At 41.7% G+C, this 18953-nt stretch overlaps 1 protein-coding gene across 5 annotated transcripts in view; it reads left to right on the top strand.

The window, feature by feature from the left end:
* sema6bb (sema domain, transmembrane domain (TM), and cytoplasmic domain, (semaphorin) 6Bb) overlaps positions 1-18953 on the top strand; it is a 128140-nt gene that overhangs the window by 43433 nt on the left and 65754 nt on the right. For 4 of the 5 annotated variants that reach the window (XM_044199480.1, XM_044199483.1, XM_044199478.1 and 1 more), the window contains exons 2-3: positions 15579-15706; positions 17203-17317. In XM_044199480.1, the coding sequence (XP_044055415.1) occupies positions 15598-15706; positions 17203-17317 (224 nt within the window). In that variant the 5' untranslated portion in view covers positions 15579-15597. Of the gene's footprint in view, positions 1-4402; positions 4454-15578; positions 15707-17202; positions 17318-18953 lie in introns of those variants that run through there. The other variant, XM_044199482.1, reaches the window with a different exon arrangement.

Below are 18953 nucleotides of genomic sequence, written 5' to 3'. Positions count from 1 at the left end.
TGAATTTGAAAGGGGAGTCAAATCCACAGCTCCAGAGGCAAGGTAGGTCTTAATCAAACCATTATGTTGTTATGCCAGTGCTAGACTTAAATAATAACTGCTTTCATGCAGACAGCCAGACGTCTTTGTTGATAGGAAAACCAAGCCTGACATTGGCAAGGGAGTATTGAATAATGTTGTTTCTCACGTGGTCACAAAGAACAGGGATAATGTGGGGGGGTAGAAGAGCGAGAGAGAGAGAGAGAGAGAGAGAGAGAGAGAGAGAAAACTGGGGGCCCAACAAAGTGGCCTCAGGGCATCTGTGCAGCAGTGAAACCCCGGAGATCTGTCAATAAACAGGCAGGTTGTTGTTGCAGGATCAATCCAGGCCCGGAGCATTGCTTCACTTCTAATTGCCATGTGAACTGACAGTACAGCACATGCTCTCTACGTTTACATGTGCCAAAATCTTTATGGTACTTCTCACAGTGTTAACAGTGTTCTGCTGTAGGGGACATTATTTTTTATTTTTAGGCAGTGTTTGGAATTGCACAAGGAATCATTAAGAACCACATACTGTTTTTGCGTGAGGTTTCACATCCATCATAACTTAACAGCTCTGTAATTAGTTTTTTCATTGGTTTTCTTTTTGTATTGCCACAGCTAGACGTATTAGCAGCAGAGTGTAACAATTTACAACAGTTTAACAGCAGATAAATTATCAAACAACAAAAACATAAATGTGACCTTATGGAGGACCTAGCTTATGTTCAGATGGGAACAAGAACGTGTGCACCGCAGATCAGTTGATCATTAGCTGCTGCTACATCCTGTTCACTGACCAGCTAAAAATGAACCCATATGTTATTCAATTTAAGCTAATTTGTGGATTATGTGTTGCCATTGTCACTTATATATATGATATATCAGGCATTTGCGCAATCATATAGTGTGTTGTCATGTGTGCAGCCAATACTGAACAACATTGGAATGCCTTGGCTCTGTTCACTCAGGTCCCACAGGGTGGTTTTGTTTTTTCCCAGTATGAGATGGCTCTCTGAGTGGGCAGGAAAGCTGCTTGAATGTAGCCACTGAAAACCAAATTCAACTATATGACAAGACTGTCTTTAACTAAATTTTTGTCAATCACAATCAAACATCAAGGACTTGAGTTTCTATAATAGTCTAACATGCAGGCAGACATTGTGAAAAGAGGCAGAGATATACCAGTCTCACCACTGACAGGAGCCACTATAGTCCATAAAGAAGTACGGACCGAGGCCATGTTATGTATTCGAGGGGGTTTGTTACTGTACTACAGCTTTCGGTGTGTCCACCTACACATGCGGAATGCATCATATTTACGTTCTCTCAGGGCTGTTCAGAGTCACTCTGGAAAATATAGGAAACTTCAGCAGAAGTAGACCAAGCTGGTTTTAAGGAAAGTGGGTACATGCAAATTGCTTCATCACAAAACAGCTCCTGGAACTCATTGAAAATCACAGATTGAGGATATACAACTCTGTAAGAGTATCCAAAGGAAGAATTTTCCTTTCATACAAAATTGGACAACGATTCCTTAAGACATTCCCCCCATGTCTTTATGAGGTAAACTTAAACTCTTTGTTAGGATATTCCAGCAGGATGAGAGTGTTGAGAGAGGGAAAAACTCTAGTGAAACCAAGCCGGCATTTTTCCTCAGTGCCTTGTTGTTTGTCCTCTCCTCAGTGTTTTTAAATGGCAGCCTCTGTCAACAGTCACAGCAGGGGGTTGGTCTCCTGTCTGTTTGGCTCCGCAGCATCATACCCTGTTGCTCAAAAGCCCGGAGAAAGACCAATCAATGAACAAGCCACTTACCCTGTTATTCAGAGAACAAAATAATGTCTGTAGCTACCAATCTGCCAGAGTGGAAGGAACACAAAGAATCTGTGTATTGTACCAGTGCTTTAATGTGGGGATGTGAGAGAGAGCTGATGGAGCTGTGTGTTGGATTCTTATTTTTGTTATGTGGGATTTAAAAGGCCCAGATGAGTTGCTTCATTCCTCTCCACTGACTTCATGACAGGTAACACGGAGACAGCACCACCTTACAGCCTTTCAACCTCACATATCCATGTATGTATCCAAGCATGTTTTATACTCCAGCCGTCACAATCAATACTACGAATGTCCTGCATACCTTACCTGAGCTGCTTTTCTTGTGTTAGTTCTGTGTCATATAAGTGAGAGCTCACCAACATATTGCTCTGCGCTCATTGTTTCTTCGTCTCTTCTCCTTCATTTAATTAACTTAACAACCAGAGCGGGGGCCATTGACTTCCAAGGGAAATGGCTTTTATTGATTTGATCCGCTCCATGAGATGCCAGGTACTAAATGACATTGTTGAACATCCCTGCGATCGTGGACCTGGCGAGGAGGCTCGAGCTTGAGCCAGTTTTACGCAAATAGGAATTGATGTTACTGGGTGACTGAGCAGAGAAAACCCCACTGAGATGTTATCTCTGAAGTGTGTCACGTGAATGCATTTATTTTTAAGTGCGACATGACGGATGAAGAGGCCTAGCCAGAGAGCCTTATGGGGTGATATAAAGAAAAGAAGCTGTTAACCATAGCACGTCTTCTTTGACCGCCTGCCTGGGTTATTCAGGTCAAGGAAGCAACATCTCTTTTAATTTGTGTCTCAGCCTTGGACCATTGTTTAATAAAGCTGAAAAGCCTCTTTTGTGCTTGCACTCTACTCGTGGAGCTATTGAATGGCATGCTCTTCTCTCTAAATTGGTTGCCCGCACCACACTTCTTCATGTTCTCCTCTTCTAATTTCCCCTTTTCTGTCCACCCTTCGCTGTACTCCTTTGTCATCTGTCTCACCATTATCGCTGTCTGCACTGAGATGACCACCTCCCTTCACTCCCCCACCTCATGACTTATAACTGAGTGCTTGGGTAGAAATTTTCTGCCTCTGTAAACACATAAGCGCTATATCTCTCTCTGCAAAATTCTCTCTCCTCTTCCCGTCCTCCCTTCCTCTTTCTCTCTGCCCTTCAGCTTTCAAAGCTCGTTCTTTAAAACTCCTGTGAAACTCATCCAGCATCCCACAGCCACCCACCCTGATCCAGTCACCATAACCAAATCCACTTTAACACGGGCACAAACAGATCCCAAAGCCTTGTAGCGGAGGGGTGGGAGAAGAGGGAAGGGTGACAGGAGGAGGGGAAAGAAGAGGGCAATGAAATGTCAGGCTAGTGGTTAAAAGTGAGAGATCTTCACCGAGCCCTTCTAAATAAACCATCCAGTCTGTAGTGTCTTATATCCCATCAGTCTAACCCAGGGGGGAGATGCATTCAAATGTAAGAGCAAAAAGAAAGACATGATTTGCTGTGATGGGATGAGATCTCGTGCAAGAACAGGAGGAGAAGGAGAGGAATGTGAGATAAATACAATGAGGTAGAGGTGGAGAAACGAGGGTTTGACAAGAGCGAAGACAGATTGGAGAGAAAAGATGCAGATAGAAGCAGAGAGACGGAGACACAAGGCGTGAGAGCAAGAAAGATAGAGACATATATGGCTGAGCTGGCAGCCTCCTTCGCTGATTAACATGCCTCTCAGACACGGAACTTGCACACAGCCAGGCCTGGGAGTTATGCCTGCAATGCAATGATAGTGTGTATATATATATGTGTGTGTGTGTGTGTGTGTGTTTATTTCTGTTTGTTTGTTTTGAGTTTGGATCTACTGCTCGGCACACATGCAGGCATGGGTCTTTGTTCACAGCTGCCTTGTGTGCACAGTTGTCAACTGGAGACGTCTGTTGATTGACACCGCAGTGTGTGAGTGTGTTTGTGTGTGTGTCTGTATGCCACATGAGATGTGACATTCAAAGCAATAGGGAGAGATAAAGCAGAAAAGGGAACCCAGAGTAATCGTAGTGTGTGAACTCGTATTGAAATTGATGCAGGTGGAATTTATCAGACTAAATTGGATGAGCAGGTGGCTGATTTGTGGTGAGAGAAGATAGGGTGGGATGGAAAAAAGAAGGTGAAAGGAGATGGTGAAAAGGGGAAAGAAGGGTAGAGAGATGCATGTGTGAGTCCAGGATGCTGATAATATATTGAGTCTACAATCTGGGTGCATGTGTGCATGAGCGTCAGTGAAATCAAAGGCAGGGGACTTGCAGGTACACTTTTCTATCTTTACCAGTGCCCACCTTGCGCTGTCGGACTTCCACTGGGAGAAGATACTGTGCCTCCCTGTCTCTGTCGGGAAAGAGAAGATGCTTTTAGATACTGTTTATGATGGGGGCGTTCACAGTGGAGCGCTTGACAAGATGTAGCTTATACAGCGATTATGAATAGTGAATTATTTCACCATCAACTTCGTACTGACTATGTCAATCTTGTCAGCAGAAACCAAGCAGTGGCTTCGTTTGGCAGAGTTTCATGCACTGTGCAGGAAGGGAAGATAGAGGAAGAGAAGGTAAACACCATTAGCATGCAGAGATGTTGTTGTGAAGCCCAAAATGTATACAGACCTCCGTCTTCCTTCCACCTGTCTGTCCTCCTCTGCTGACGACTCTTTGCTGCTCTTTAAGAGAATCACTTAGATAGACAATGTCATGCTGCCCTTTCACACATTGTATTATCCAAAGTATCTGTGTATTGTACAATCTGACCTTGCAAATGTTTTTTCAACCACTTTGTGTTGTGTTTAAGAGAATGCAGTTGCAGATGTGCAACCTGCCAACGCTGAAATTTAAAGGAATAGTTTGATATTCCACAAACGCTTACAGACTTTCTTCCTGGGAGTTATATGAGAAGATCTGTACCACTGTCATATCCATCTGTTAAATACAGTATAAAGGTACAGCCAGCAGCTGGTTATCTTAGCCCAGCATAAAGAGTTATCTCTCATTTTTTTAAGGGGGCGGGGGGTAACTGGCAGACTATTTCTTGGCTGGGCAAAGTGACTTCCTGAAGTCTCTGCTGGTTGCCTAGCAACCTCACGGTGACAACAAGACTCCTGCAATTAACTGGTCCCAGCCAAGAAATAGTCCAGCACATAACCCCATGTAAAATCCCAATGTTTTGTTTTTACTTCACTTGTGGTTTTGTATGATTAAACAAACAAGATATAAAATTAGTGGGCTGATTTTTTGTTACCTTCCAATAAAGCCAGGCTAGCTATTCCCCCGATTCCAGTCTTTATACTAGGCTAGGCTAACCATTTCCTGGTTGTAGCATAGTATCAATCTTCTCAGCCATCTCTCTCACAATCCTAATAGCAATGATTCTCTCTGCTCTATGCACATCACTGTTATTTCCAATTTGGACTCATTATTTGTAGGGTTTTTTTATTAAAGAAGGGGGAAACTGAATTAAAAATATCAAGGTGAAAATCGCTTTGCAGTTGAACCATTTATTGTTGTTATTTACTCTGTAAATGACTCATAACCAGCAGGTCATTTGCATTCTCCCCGTTTTTCTCGATACCTTCTATTACCAGAAACATACATGAAACAATTAGTAGTACTATTGTGCAGAAACGAGCAGTACAGTCTTCAGAGTCTGTTTTCATTTTTCATTGCCCTCCACTTTCCCCCAAATGTTCTATTTTTGCCCACCACCCGACCTCATGCCCCCACTGACAGTCAGTTGTTGCCTTTACTATAAATCCACCTCTCCTCTTGATTCACAAGCTCAAAGGGCAGACCGTCTCTGGATGGGAACATATTGCCCTATTGAGTTACTCCTGAGTATTTATGCAAGATAATACATGTCCTTGGGGGAATTTTAGCTGAATAATCACATCAAGAAGGATTCTGTCATGCTACAGAACCTTTTATTGCCATTAGCAAGGTTTCTGTATTATTTATAACCATGCTGGAGATTATCGCCTTGTGTGTTTTCCTTTACTGGCTTTATGGAGCCTCCAGCCAGTGATGAATGGAGTTGCTTTTAGCCTCCTGTCAGTATCAGAGTGTATTTTCTTTTCATTTCTACTGCAGTGTAGCTGGGTTCCTCCTACATGGATGGTTTGAGTGTGATTTATGGCCTTGGCCCCTGATCCATGCCCTGCTAATGATGGTTGTAAACTGGTGGGAAGCCAAAGGTCAGGCTTATCTCCACTGTTGTGATGTGACATGATGTTTCTTCTTTTCTCGTGAAGCATGTTGAAGTTTAAAAGATGAAAGAAGCAAGGAGAAGTAACATGGGGGGTAGAAAGAAGATATACATGGTACAGAGAATAAAAGATTTATCTGAGCGCTCTTTTTTGGAGCATCTTCCTCCTGAAAAACAGACCTATAATTAACCTGCAGACTCATGCAGACGGTGCTGCAAAATCTTTGTTCTACTCCTTGCGGCTACAGCTCCTTTCTCTCCTGGTGTCTCAGCAGCTGTAATTTTGAGGACTGTGAAGGTTAATGACAGTGACACAACTCCAGCGAGAGCTCCAGTAATACTCAGCGATATCCATTCATCAACAATAAGCTATTACAGGTATTACATTACTGCTCTGTCATCCAGCGCTCTTTAGTCAGACTACCTCTCTCTTGTTAATGGGAGCACATCTACTACAGGGAGAAAGAGTCAGAGATTATCTTATTCCAGCACCAACCTTTAAATCCTCTGAAATTATATATCCATTAGACACATGGTGCTGTGTAAAGAAGATACTGCACTAACCAATGTAACTGGCCTCACTGTCAGGTAGCAGAGCAGAGGACATGTTCTCATGGTCTGATTCTGATAAAAGAGGAGTGTTATAGAAATGTTTTGTCCTACTGCACATGCTGCACATATTTCCCACTACATAAATCCATGGTGTTTCTCAGCGCATGGGAAAATCAGTGTTCTGTGCGCTAAGATCTTTATTTTTCTGTGCACTCCCCCTCTTTTTTCTTTCTCAACCTTTTATCTTTCTCTCCCTCTCTCTCTTTAAATATGTACAATGTTACTGAGGCTCCAGGATGTCATGGTGATGCAAATATCTAGTAAACAGACCCTGGGTCACTCAAGTCCCAAGCAAATCATGTGTGCATTTCGCTTTAGTGGAGGGAATTCCTACATCGTTCTTACATTAGGCCTGAGAGAGATAGAAGGGGAAGACTGTGGTTTGGCTTATGTGAAGGCACAATGCCCAGAGGAGGTGTGTGCGTGCTAGTTGTTTTGTTGTGTGCGTGTGTGTAGATTATATTGTGCCTGTGCTTGTGTATATGTACATCTATGTCAGGGAGTCAGCAAAGAGGTTAACTGTTTGGGGTCGGCAGAGCAGATTCAAGGAAAGCAAAGCAAAGAAATCTTTATTCATATAGAATATTCTAGTGTAGGAGAGATACAATGCACAAACAAACAACGAGAACAATCCAATGTAGTTTAAAACACAAACACAGCAAAACTAATCAAATGCACAGGGGAAAACAAATGTTTTCATTCTGCTTTTTATATTGTTATTGTTGTAGCACATCTATTGCAATCTGGCAAAGTATCCCAGCCGCCAGGACCATAAAAACCAAAACCTGCTTTGTCAACTTTTGATTTTACCCTAGGAACAACCAGTAGGCCTATTCCAGATGATGAAGAAAGTCTGATAGGTGAGCATTTAGAGTAAGCAGGTCAGAGAGGTACTGACTGTGGAGCAAGGCCATGTAGGGCTTTATAGCCAAGAGGTAAAATGTAATCAACCCTGAAACTAACTGATAGCCAAGTGACAAGTGACAGGTGTGATGTATGACGTGATCGACTACCCTGGCAGCGGCATTTTTAATAAAGTTCTAGTCAGCTCACAGTCTTTTTTGGCAGACGGAGGGAGGGAGGGTGTTTCAAAAAATAACCAACCAGCCCAGTATTCCTAAAAATGTTGTCCATATTGGACAATTCTACACCTCAAAATTTAGGTCCAATGCCAATATTCACTGCCAGTGCAGGAAGTAGCATGCACTTTATGTAGCAAGGCTGAAAGTAAGGGTGTAGAGGTCAGGGTGGCGGACGGGTATGTAACATGTTTGACTTTCATGCAGGAGACCCGCGTTTGTGTCCTGTCACAGACCTAGAGTACTCTGCCCGATTTAGCATTACACTCCTATAACATTGACAGACTCACAATGGACAGTTTAAAAAAAAAGGATTAACATCTTTGTAGCAGAACCAGAGATATGGTCTATTTTTATTACACACATTATTCTTCCTTGTCAAATCCTGGCATCTACATTCCCCACAATGCCACTGGACCACCAACAGTTTGTTTCGAAGATTTGGGGGTGTTATGCTAGTAGCTGCTAATGTACCCTTGAGCCATTAGCCTCAGCAAGCAGAAATGAGAATGGGCTGAAGAGGTCGGGTAAGCTCACTTCTTTCTAACTCCCCACCCCCAGAATTATTTCATTTTCAAACTTTTAGTCTTCAGACCCAACTGACATCACTTGAGTCACTTTAACAGATTTCACACAGCTCCCTCTGGAGCCACAAAAGGCTTTATACAACTTTTTGACATGCGCAGTAGTACTCCCCAAGGACCTCTGAAAGACTTTGATGTGTATCAGGGGAGTTCCCCTTTAAGATATTTTTATTGACAATAACCATGGTTTTTCATTAACCTTAACCAAGTGTTTTACTTGCCTAATCTTAACCATACTATAGTTAATTTGCCATAACCACAATCTTTCAATAACCTTAATTGCAGATATTGAAGAAAGCAAGATTTTTTTGAACATTTCCATTGGATGTAAAAAATAAAATAATAATAATGATAACAACAACGTTGGCCTTGAACGTAACTCTGGGTTTTGCAGAATTGTCCAACATTCTTGTCTGGTGATAGGGTTGAACCAATACAAAATCAGCACATGTACGTTTTTCTGCATCTTTTGAGAAGCATTTTACTCGAGATATATTCTTAAGATGATAAAAGACAGTTTTTCTCTTATTGGTGATGTGGCTCTAGAACATAAGGTCATAATCAACAATAACACCCAGATTTATGACCTTTGTGGTACTGTATTTCCAGTGAGAAAGAGGCTAATGAGAACACATTTCCTGCCACAGAGGCTCAGGACCAATAACAAGAATTTGGTTTTGTCTTGGGTTGCAGGAAGTTGTGGGACATCCAGTTCTTTAAGTCTTTAATGCATTCATCCTGTGACTTAAGATGGTTTAGGTCTCCAGGGGATAAGGATGAGTACTGTAACAGTGGGTCATCAGCATAATTATGGTAACGTGCCTTGTGTTTTCGATTTATGTGGTCTAGAGACAACATGTACAGTCTGAAAAGCAATGGTCCAAGTACTGACCCCTCCTACAAATAAAGAGATACAGAAAAATGTCATCCCTTTATATAAGTTGCAAACCAGGCAAGTACAAAGCCAGGGGGTCCTTCCCACCAGTCCACTCTTGGCTCAGTATGGAGCTAAATCTGGCATTGCAAGTGTACTATTGGCTCTGTGCTCTTCCTCTCTTCTGTTTCTTTGTCTTTCTATCTCTCTCTCATTCCAGACATTCTTTGGCTTCACTCTCTTTACATCCGGTGTGACTCCCCCTCTCTGTTTGAATGCCTCACTTGTCTCTCTTTCACCTCTGTTTCTCTTCATCACTCCCTGTAGTGCATTATTTTTGTCATTTTCTTTGTCCTGCCTTGTCCTCTCACCACTCTCCAACCTCCTTTTTTATAGCCACTGTGTTCATTTCCATCTTTGCCTTAAATCCTCCGTCCCGGCCTTCTTTCACACATCTAATTCTTTATTCCCTTTCCTCCTCACATTCCTGCCACGCTTATGTTATTGTTGATTGGAGGAGATCCGAGCGGCATCAGGCTATCACCTCTCATTGATTCTATACACTCCATAAAGCAGCCTCTCCTCTCTCACTAATATGACAATTAGGCCAGTCTATGGGAAATATATGGGGTTTCTTTAAGTCCACATAAAGAAAATGGAACAATCATAAAATCCTCCACCGCTTACTTAATATACTTTCCCATGTACCGGTTCAGTCTCATGTACCCAACTCTGAAGGTCATCTCGGTGATGTGGAACAATAAAAGCAGAGCAAAGTGGAGCTCACCCTTGTGCCTGTGGCAAAGGAGTATTTCTTTGAACATTAATTCCTCTTAAAAAGTTAGTAATGTTTTAAGGATCAAGCTCAAAGCCTGTTGGTAGTTTGAGTGTGTCTCCCTTACAATAACAAAGGTTATTAAAGCTTGAAACTGGGTTGTTGTTGGCTGCCCTCCAGTATTATCTCTTTTTACAGAGTGTTATTGAAAACTGTGAATTGAATTGAATTGAATCAAGATGAGGTTCTGGCACGTTATGCCATCTTCTACTGCTACTATAGCTTATACCACTATCATACCACAAGGGCAAACAGCATGCAGATCTCTTTGAGAATGTCTTTGATTACATCTTTGTGTAACTATTATCAATCACAGAAAACCATGAAAACAACTGCACTTCAAAAGTAATTGCACAATCTGCACAACAAGCTGTAAACACAACATTGACATAAAGTTGATATGAAAAACTTGTTAGCAAACAATTGTCTATTTACACATCCAGCAGCCAAAGAGCAACATTAGCATTTATTTGGACTTGTGATTTGGGGCATCTGGTGAATGCAAGTCAAATGTTCAGTCCAAGATTAGCTCTGTTTTTGAATATCTGGCTCTATCTAGCTGCTAAATACTCCACTATATTCATGAGAGTGGTGAGAATGAACCAAAACAGTAAAGTTGTGGGCCGAACAGCTAAACAATGAGCTGAAAGAGGCTAAAACACTCCACAGAGTTGAGAAGAACTGTAGAGTTGGGTGATATTCATCTGTGGGTTCATTATTGAAACTGCCCCCTTTCCCATACAAGTAGTCATGTGATCCATTGTTAATATAAAAATACTGATTAGTGCAGCTTTAATATGTGCAATAACTGCAAATTATATAGAAAACATTAATCATTTTTGGTGAACCTTAAAATATGGTTTGCATTGTAAAATGATGATAAAGGGATTTGAGTGGAAAAAGACCATGTTTGAATTCATTCTTCCAGTGTGCAGGCTTTTTGAAGCTGGGCAACCAGTGTGAAAAGGGATTATATCAGACTATTGCTTGAGTACTGTGTTCTACCAGTACTGATATCTTTGTATAATACTTGACAGCCATTCTGTTATTATTTTAATCATAAATACCCCAACCACCACAGTGTCCCCATTAATGCTGCTCTATTTCATTATCATTTTCCCTATATCTAGGACACACATAAGCTTGGTTTTCTTTCTACCGTCCAATTTTTAGTGCAAGTACCTCACGGCTGTGTCATGAAAACACATTGAGAGTGTACACATCAACAGGACTGGGGCTAAGGGAGAGCAAGAGAGAAACCAAGACACAATGAGATGGTGAAAGGGAAAAGGTAGAGAGACTGAAGAGAAGAAAGCGAGAGCCATGGCAACCATAATAAAAGACAAAAGCATATCAGAGCATATTAGCGCCTTCATTTGATGATGAGGTGTTCTATTTTGCATGCAAAGTATCCAAACCCTGCAGCAGAGGGTCACTATCTCTGCATAACCAGCATCAAATTCCACATAGGCATACCTCACATCTCTTTTTTGCCAGCAAACCATTTCCTGTTCTTTTTTAAGCCTCTATTCTTTAGCCTGACTTGACTCTGTATCAGAACAGTATCAGTCCTCATTAGGGCTTTACTGAAGACACTAGACATCATTGATTGGCTGGTGATTTGTTATCTAAGCTATCTGAGTTGGCCACAGTGGAGATCATGCTGAGGGTGGTGTTGATGGGGTCCAGGGAGACATAGCCCCCCCCCACACACACACACCTTTTTGGCAGCTAAATGATCTCTTAATGACTTTGTTTAGGAAATTACCTGCCTAAACACCCATAATCAAATTGATCTGGGACTGTGGAAACAGACAAATTAACAGGTCTGTGTAAATCCTGTTGAAGCAAATGGAGTATGGTGGTGAGTTCAGCAGTCCTGTTTCATTAATAGTAAACAAAAGCTAGTTGGTGTGGATGGGGTATTAAAGCTCAGACTGAAGTTTAACTTGACCAGCTATCGCAGATTTCCTCCACTGTCATCTCTTGCCATCTGTATTAATTTGGCACCCAAATACTGTTGGGATGGTGCCTGAAATCAAGCTCAATCCCTGAATATGTTTGTCACAACACTGGAAACAATAGTCCCCACGGTGAAAGAACCGACACAGTAATTTGCTACTGACAGTGTAGTTTTTAACGTTTTTTAAATCCATGGAGCCCACAGTGTGCCAACTTCAGTATGACTTAAGTGACATCTACTGCCATTTCAATTTTGAACACAGAGTGCTATAGCACCCTGGGGTTGAATAGTTTGGATTAGTGTCTCTCCTCCAAATGGCAAAATGTATATGTGACTTGCAGTATGCCTCGTTCAATGATAATGGCATACTACTGTACAGCTTGTGCCACGCAGCAAGGCTTCTGAATGGACTCGGCTGCAGCCATTTGTCATAATTACAGAGATGCTTTGGCTCTGAACCATTTGCGCGCGCGCTCACACACACAACACACACACACTTTTATACTTGTGTATCTACTTATTCTGCTGTCCCATGAAATTGTATAGCTCAGGGTGTCTAATTATACTAATCGAATGCGTACCGCCTGACGTTTATTCATACATTATTAATAGCAGAAACAATAGAATCTCTGATTTGATGTACTGACTTCCTGACTTCTCATCTTCTCTCTCTCTCTCTCTCTCTCTCTTAATGTTTCTCACTTATCTCTCACTCCATCTCTCTCTCTACCCCATGACCTCCTTTCTTCTCTCTGTGACTCTTTCCCTTTCACCTCCTGTAATTTTGCTTGTGGGTGTTGAGTAATTAGCATGCCTCCCACTATTATTCTGATGTCAGAGCAGGGAATTTGAGAAATGTCCCATAAAGATTATGTGTCCTGATAAGGTTATGTCTGGGACTCCATTAAAGAGATGGGCTGCACAATGGCTGTTTGTATCCTTTGGGGGAGAGAGGGAGTGAATGTGAGAGAGAAAAACTGAAAATGACTGAAAGAGGGAAACTGTTTTCATAATACTACATAGAGCACAGTATGCCAGCATTCTCCAATGCTGCATTTTATTCTATGTTTTTATTTTCTGTTGAACTTCATTCTGCACTTTACTTAATTTCATTTTAACTTAAGATTAAGATAAACCTATTCATGATTTAACTTAATTACCACATTTTACTGTGTTACTTATGAATCAACACTATATGGCCAAAGGTATGTTGAATCCCCTTTTGGTCATTCTTTTTGGTTTGGCTGTTTTTTCATGGTTTGTGCCACGTCCCTTATTTCCAGTTCCAAGTGAAATCTTTAAGCGAGACAATGTAAGTTTTTAAAGAAGAAAAAAGCACAACGTTTTTCTTATGAATAAAATGTTGAATTTATAATCAATATAACTCACCCTTGCACAATTCAGTACACTTACAGCATTTGCCTCAACAGCCTTACTTGGTCTGGTATAACCAGTAGCTTATGGTAGCTAATGTTAGCAAACTTTTGGTAGATATTTTTGTATAACTGGCATTACAGTCAGTTCCCTGTCTTAATGACTCTTTTCTTGTGCTACTGTTATACTAGCCTATGTTTTAGCATTTATCATTATCCCATAATGTGTTAATTCCTTAATATAATAAAAAGTAAATTGTAGCAGCAGTGACCGCTTTTTGGCAAAAGTTACATAGTGATGCTACAGCATACAATGATATTTTACCCCATAGTGTGATTTTGGGGGGCCAGTTTTCTGTTTCAACGTGACAATGACGCTGTGCACAAAGCAAGGCCAATAAAGAAATGGCATACCCAGTTTGGCATTGGAGAACTTAACTGGCCTGCACAGATCCCAGACCTCAGCCCCCTCCAACACCTCTGGTAGAAACTGCAGCACCCAACATCAGTGCCCAAGCTCAATTGTGCTCTTGTGGCTGAATGGAAACAAATCCCTGCAGCCAGTTTCCAAAGCCTTCCCAGAAGAGTGGAGGCTGTTACAGCAGCATATTAATGCCCATGGTTTTGGAATTACATCACATATATGTAATGTTCGTGTGTCCACATACTTTTGGTTGTAGTGTGTGTCATTTTATATATTTAGAGTCTTATTTTATTGTATTACACTTATTATTGCAGTTATGATTGTTTTTGTTTATTACAACTGTTTGTAATAACTTACACTACGCAACAAAATGTAATCTTTGCCATGCAAAGCTCTCAAACCCACAATGCAGTTCAGCTGACTTGAATTGTACTGAAGAAGACATGAAGAGAGTGTAAGAGAGATAAAGACTGACACAGAAAGGAGGGGTGCATAGTGGATACCGTACACTCAGCAAAGTGTTTGGTTTTGCATAGTTTTACACATTGTGCATCTGTAACCACAGTAAAATGCTGAGGTGTTTTGCATAAAGAAATCCAACCTTGAGTATTCAAACTTGAGATGTTGCAATTGTGCATGAAATGTTTTGTGTTTGCGGCAGTGGGGATGGAAGGTCTCTCCGTTTGATTTCCCAAACAAATTGCTCGATGTTACATTCTGCATTAAGGTGACAACAACATGAAAGTCGAGCCATGGCGTTTAGTAAATTATAGTGTTTGTGAAATGTCTAGGAAAACACAATTCCACATCATGCCAGGCTCGTATGGAGAGGGAAAAATTGATAGAGGATTACAGATGAGTCAGAGCTCAAGATAATAACGACTTGAATAAAAGTGCCTGTTGGATGCACATTGAATTCCACCACACACATGCTTCAGCAGCAAAATTACAGTAACAGCACGCAGAGGTAGTGGCCAGCCAGACATGCCATCTGAGGTTTGTGGCTGAAGTCAATAGCATTTCTGAGAGCTTTTCTCCTGTGAGGCGGAGTCCGCGATACATTCTCTAGATGGATCGCGTAGGGTAACTTAATTTGGGTATCATTTGTATTTCCACATGAATCACATCCGAGACCTGCATGTGCCTCTGTACCGCCTGATGAAAAATACCGACAGTTTAACACCACTGTCAGAGAGATGATTTGCGTTGCTGGCAAGTATTTAATTTAAGTAAACCACCACTTCTCTCCCTCTCTCAGTCTCTTTAATATCCTGGATAATGCTTGATGTCTGGAGCATTATTGAGACTTTCACTCACTCTCTGCCTATACAAATTTTCTATAAGCCACATATTGCCCTCTGTCTTGCCCAAGATTCTGCCTCTTTCTCATTTCTTGACGTGTCATGGATGATGTGATGTTTGATGTGGTCATGTTGTGCCACAGTTATCTAGCTGCATTCAGAGCTGACTGGACACTTCTCCCTCAGTGGATGACTTAATCCCTCGCTCCAAGCAGCTATTTATCTCCCCTCACATCAGGGCGAAGAGATAGAGATGCTGTAGGAATACAAAGATAGAGCTTCAGTCAAAGAAACTATCCAGCCAGTTAGTTAGTTAGTCAGTGATTGAGTGAGTGAATGTTTCTCTGTCTGTGTATGTTTATGCGTGTCTCACTCCTCTGCCTCATTTAGCAACTGCTCACTCCCTTTTCTCCTTTTTTGTCTTTTTATTTCCACAGACTCCGCCGCTGTGTTGCCATGGCGACCATGGCCCCTCCCTCCTTCTTCCTGCTGTGTTGGCTGCTCCGATCGGCCAGCTCGGCATTCCCAGAGGAGCCGGGGCCCCTCAACTTCATCCCGACTGAAGGTACTGACCCCCCTGACTTTCTCGCCCTCTAGCCGCCTACTCTGCCTGCGTGCTTCTCTCCCAGGTTGTGATGTGTGAGGTGTGGGGTCGCGCCCTAACAGGCAGGGTGTTGAATTTGGCGGAGGGCGTGGAGGAGGCTTAGAGTCACGGTGTGGGCTGCGGCGGTCAGACAAGCTCTCACACGAAGGGTGTTGAGTGGTGTCTAGGTCAGGAGGTGTGGGGTCACACTCAGGAATGAGACCAGAGTGAGGGACAGGGCTCTTGCATTCATGACTTTCCCACACACACTGAGACCCTCAAGAGACGCAGCTCCTCACACACTCAGACTTTGAGTCTCCATATCAGCTTGGCAGTCTTTGGCTCAGACCAGACCTTGATTGATTGCAGTTCAATAATATTGATTGATGGTTTCCCAGCAGAGTCCAAACCCTTCTCCTCGTATCAATACCAAACAGTAGCGTGTAGAGGTTGTCAGGCTACTGAGAGCTACACTGGAGTGGCTGCATTATACTTAGCAGCCGTAGTTTACCGCAGGTATACGTTAGAGTAGAAAATGCAGGCTCATCTGAATGAACAGACAGGACAAATGGATGGAAGTGTGGAGGTGGACAGAGAGAGAAAAGGTGGAGGACAAGGAGCGAAAAGAATGAATCACAATGGGTCTCAGAACTGAGTGACGTAGATACTATAGGAAGAAATTACAGTATATAAAGCAGAAGCACAGAAAACATAGAGGTGAATACAAAGAGGAAACAGATGAACTATAGAGTGGGATATGAAGAAGTAATGATGGAAGAGCAGAGAGAGGATGAAAGGATATCAGATGAAAATACCCTCTCATTCACCTCAGACAAGGTCAAAGACAGATAGCCATACTGGTTTTACACAGTAATCCATCTAATTTATATGTAGCTGTTATTTCTGCTCTTGTCTTCACTTTTATTTTTTCTCTGTCTTTGCACAGCGGTGAGAAAACATGATAAAAACATGCTGAAAATCCTCCACTACTTTTATCTTTGGTTTCTCTCCCTGAAGGTTTCTTTTTGTTTTACCTTTTTGATGTTTTTAAAATGTCACCTGTCTCTGTGTGTCTCTCTTTTTGAATTATCTGAATCAGTTGGCAGAACATGTATTGCCAAACTTATACAAATAGCAGCATGTAAATGAACAATTCATCAAAAGTGAGTCCCAATAAGTCAACAAACAAAAACTCATGAATTAAACAGTGATATATGAGGTATAGGTCAGGTCATTATTTGTATCTCGGTTTGTGCTCTGCTGTGTCTTTGTATGCTTAATATATGTATGCAGATATGCTGCTGTTTCAAATGCAGGTCTCAAATTTTGTCTCCACATCACCTTGAGTACCTGTTACTACTTCTGAACTGTCAAAACAAACTAACACAAAACAACTTTTATGTTGACTGCTTATTGTCAAAGATAGATGTCGGTTTGGGATCAGCTGTTGTGTGCTTTTGTCTCTCGTTCACTGACAGTGGTGAGAAGACACCCAGTGTTTCTGGGCCGGCCCCACCGAACATGGCTGAGACAAGAGCCTCTACACATCCAGAGGATCCTCCAAGTCAATCGGACACTCTACATTGGAGCCAGGTACAACACGCATCAGCACACACACAGACATACTAATTAACTTATTGTATAAGCAGTTTCTTTTATAGCTTTGTCTGTAAGACTATGCTTTAAGAAATCTGGAACATGTGATATGTATACACATATATAGAAGTACAAATATAGCAGAGCCATTTTCAGCTTTAATATCTGTTTGAGTGTCTATCACTACATTTGTTGCCAAGCAACATTGGCCTTTTTCATTGGACATTATTTTAGGAGTTACAGTGTCTGAGCCTCAAACCTAAGTCTCCTAAAAAACATACCATCAGTATTGCTGTATAGAGCTAAGTGTTCTAAATGGACTAAATGAAGATGTCAGTTGGTTGGTCCAACACTTACTTACACTCAGTGTTGTAGACATGTTAACATGCCAAATAGCATTCAGCTGAAAAAAAGAAAACTGTGCCTAAGTACTGCTGGGGCTAGAGTACACCATGAATCTGTGTTCAGTTTGTAATGCAAAAACAAGGCTCTGTGTTTTTTGGCAGCAGCAAACTCACACAAACAATACTCTTAAACATTCTTCTCTCCTCAGGTTTTATCACGTTTGTTTGCATTCATCTTCTACTGTACAGCCCTGGTCAAATCAGAAAGTGGCACAGCGAAGGTCATCCACACATCCATGAAATAGGCATTGCTAGAAGCTTGTTTAAAGGTCCAGTGTGTAACATTTAGGAGAATCTATTGGCAGAAATGGAATATAATATTTATAAGTATGTTTTCATTAGTGCATAATCACCTGAAAATAAGAATAATTGTGTTTTCATTACCTTAGAATAAGCCATTTATATCTACATAGAGGGTTGCCATGTTGCACCGCCATGTGTCTACAGTAGCCCAGGACAGACAAACCAAGTACTGGCTCTAGATAGGACCGTTAGCGTTTTACCGTGAGTTTCATGGCCACCGTAGTTTCTCTTACATGCTTGGAATGTGAGGGTGATGCAAGCGGTATTCAAATGGTTGCAAACTGCAAATTCTCCACTAGATGTCACTAAATCCTACACACTGGACCTTTAAGTAGTGACTACTCACAGGGCTAGTTGGTGAACTACTGTAGCTGGTGAGCTAACTGCATACATGCTAACCAGCCATGAACATGCTATCTCTAGTCAGTCACAATAGTTCTCTGTAGCGTAATCGTGCTACCGAGAGTTCGTCTTGGCCCTGAGATACCACGCTGACACCAGGGTTGCAGTGTATGTTCTTTATTTTTGGTTGTTCTTGCTTTCTTTTCTGTCTCTTCTTCTGTCCGCTCTCCAACCGCCTCTCTTCCTCCTCCTTGTCCAGCATGCTACTGTATTTTAAGGAGAGAATAATTAGTTCACTGGGTTCAGCTGTGCCAATTATCTCTCCTTGATGCTGCTCACCTGAGCAACTCCCCCACCTCTCCCTCTGCAGCTTAAAGCTAACCATACCCACCTCCACATTCTCCTAACAAGCTAACTAGCTAGCTAACTGTCAGTTACCTAACGAGACAAGTTAACACAGTTTATTCAAGAGATGTATTTGTACCATCAACTCCTGTCTCATAACTGTTTACAAACCATGCGTCTTCAATGGAGCAGTTATACTATGGCAGAGTAGGGTTATATAAATTAACTGGATGTTGCAA

This window comes from Siniperca chuatsi, linkage group LG6 (assembly GCF_020085105.1).
Source record: "Siniperca chuatsi isolate FFG_IHB_CAS linkage group LG6, ASM2008510v1, whole genome shotgun sequence".
Taxonomy (NCBI): Eukaryota; Metazoa; Chordata; class Actinopteri; order Centrarchiformes; family Sinipercidae; genus Siniperca; species Siniperca chuatsi.
This window is presented reverse-complemented; position numbering and strand designations above follow the sequence as displayed.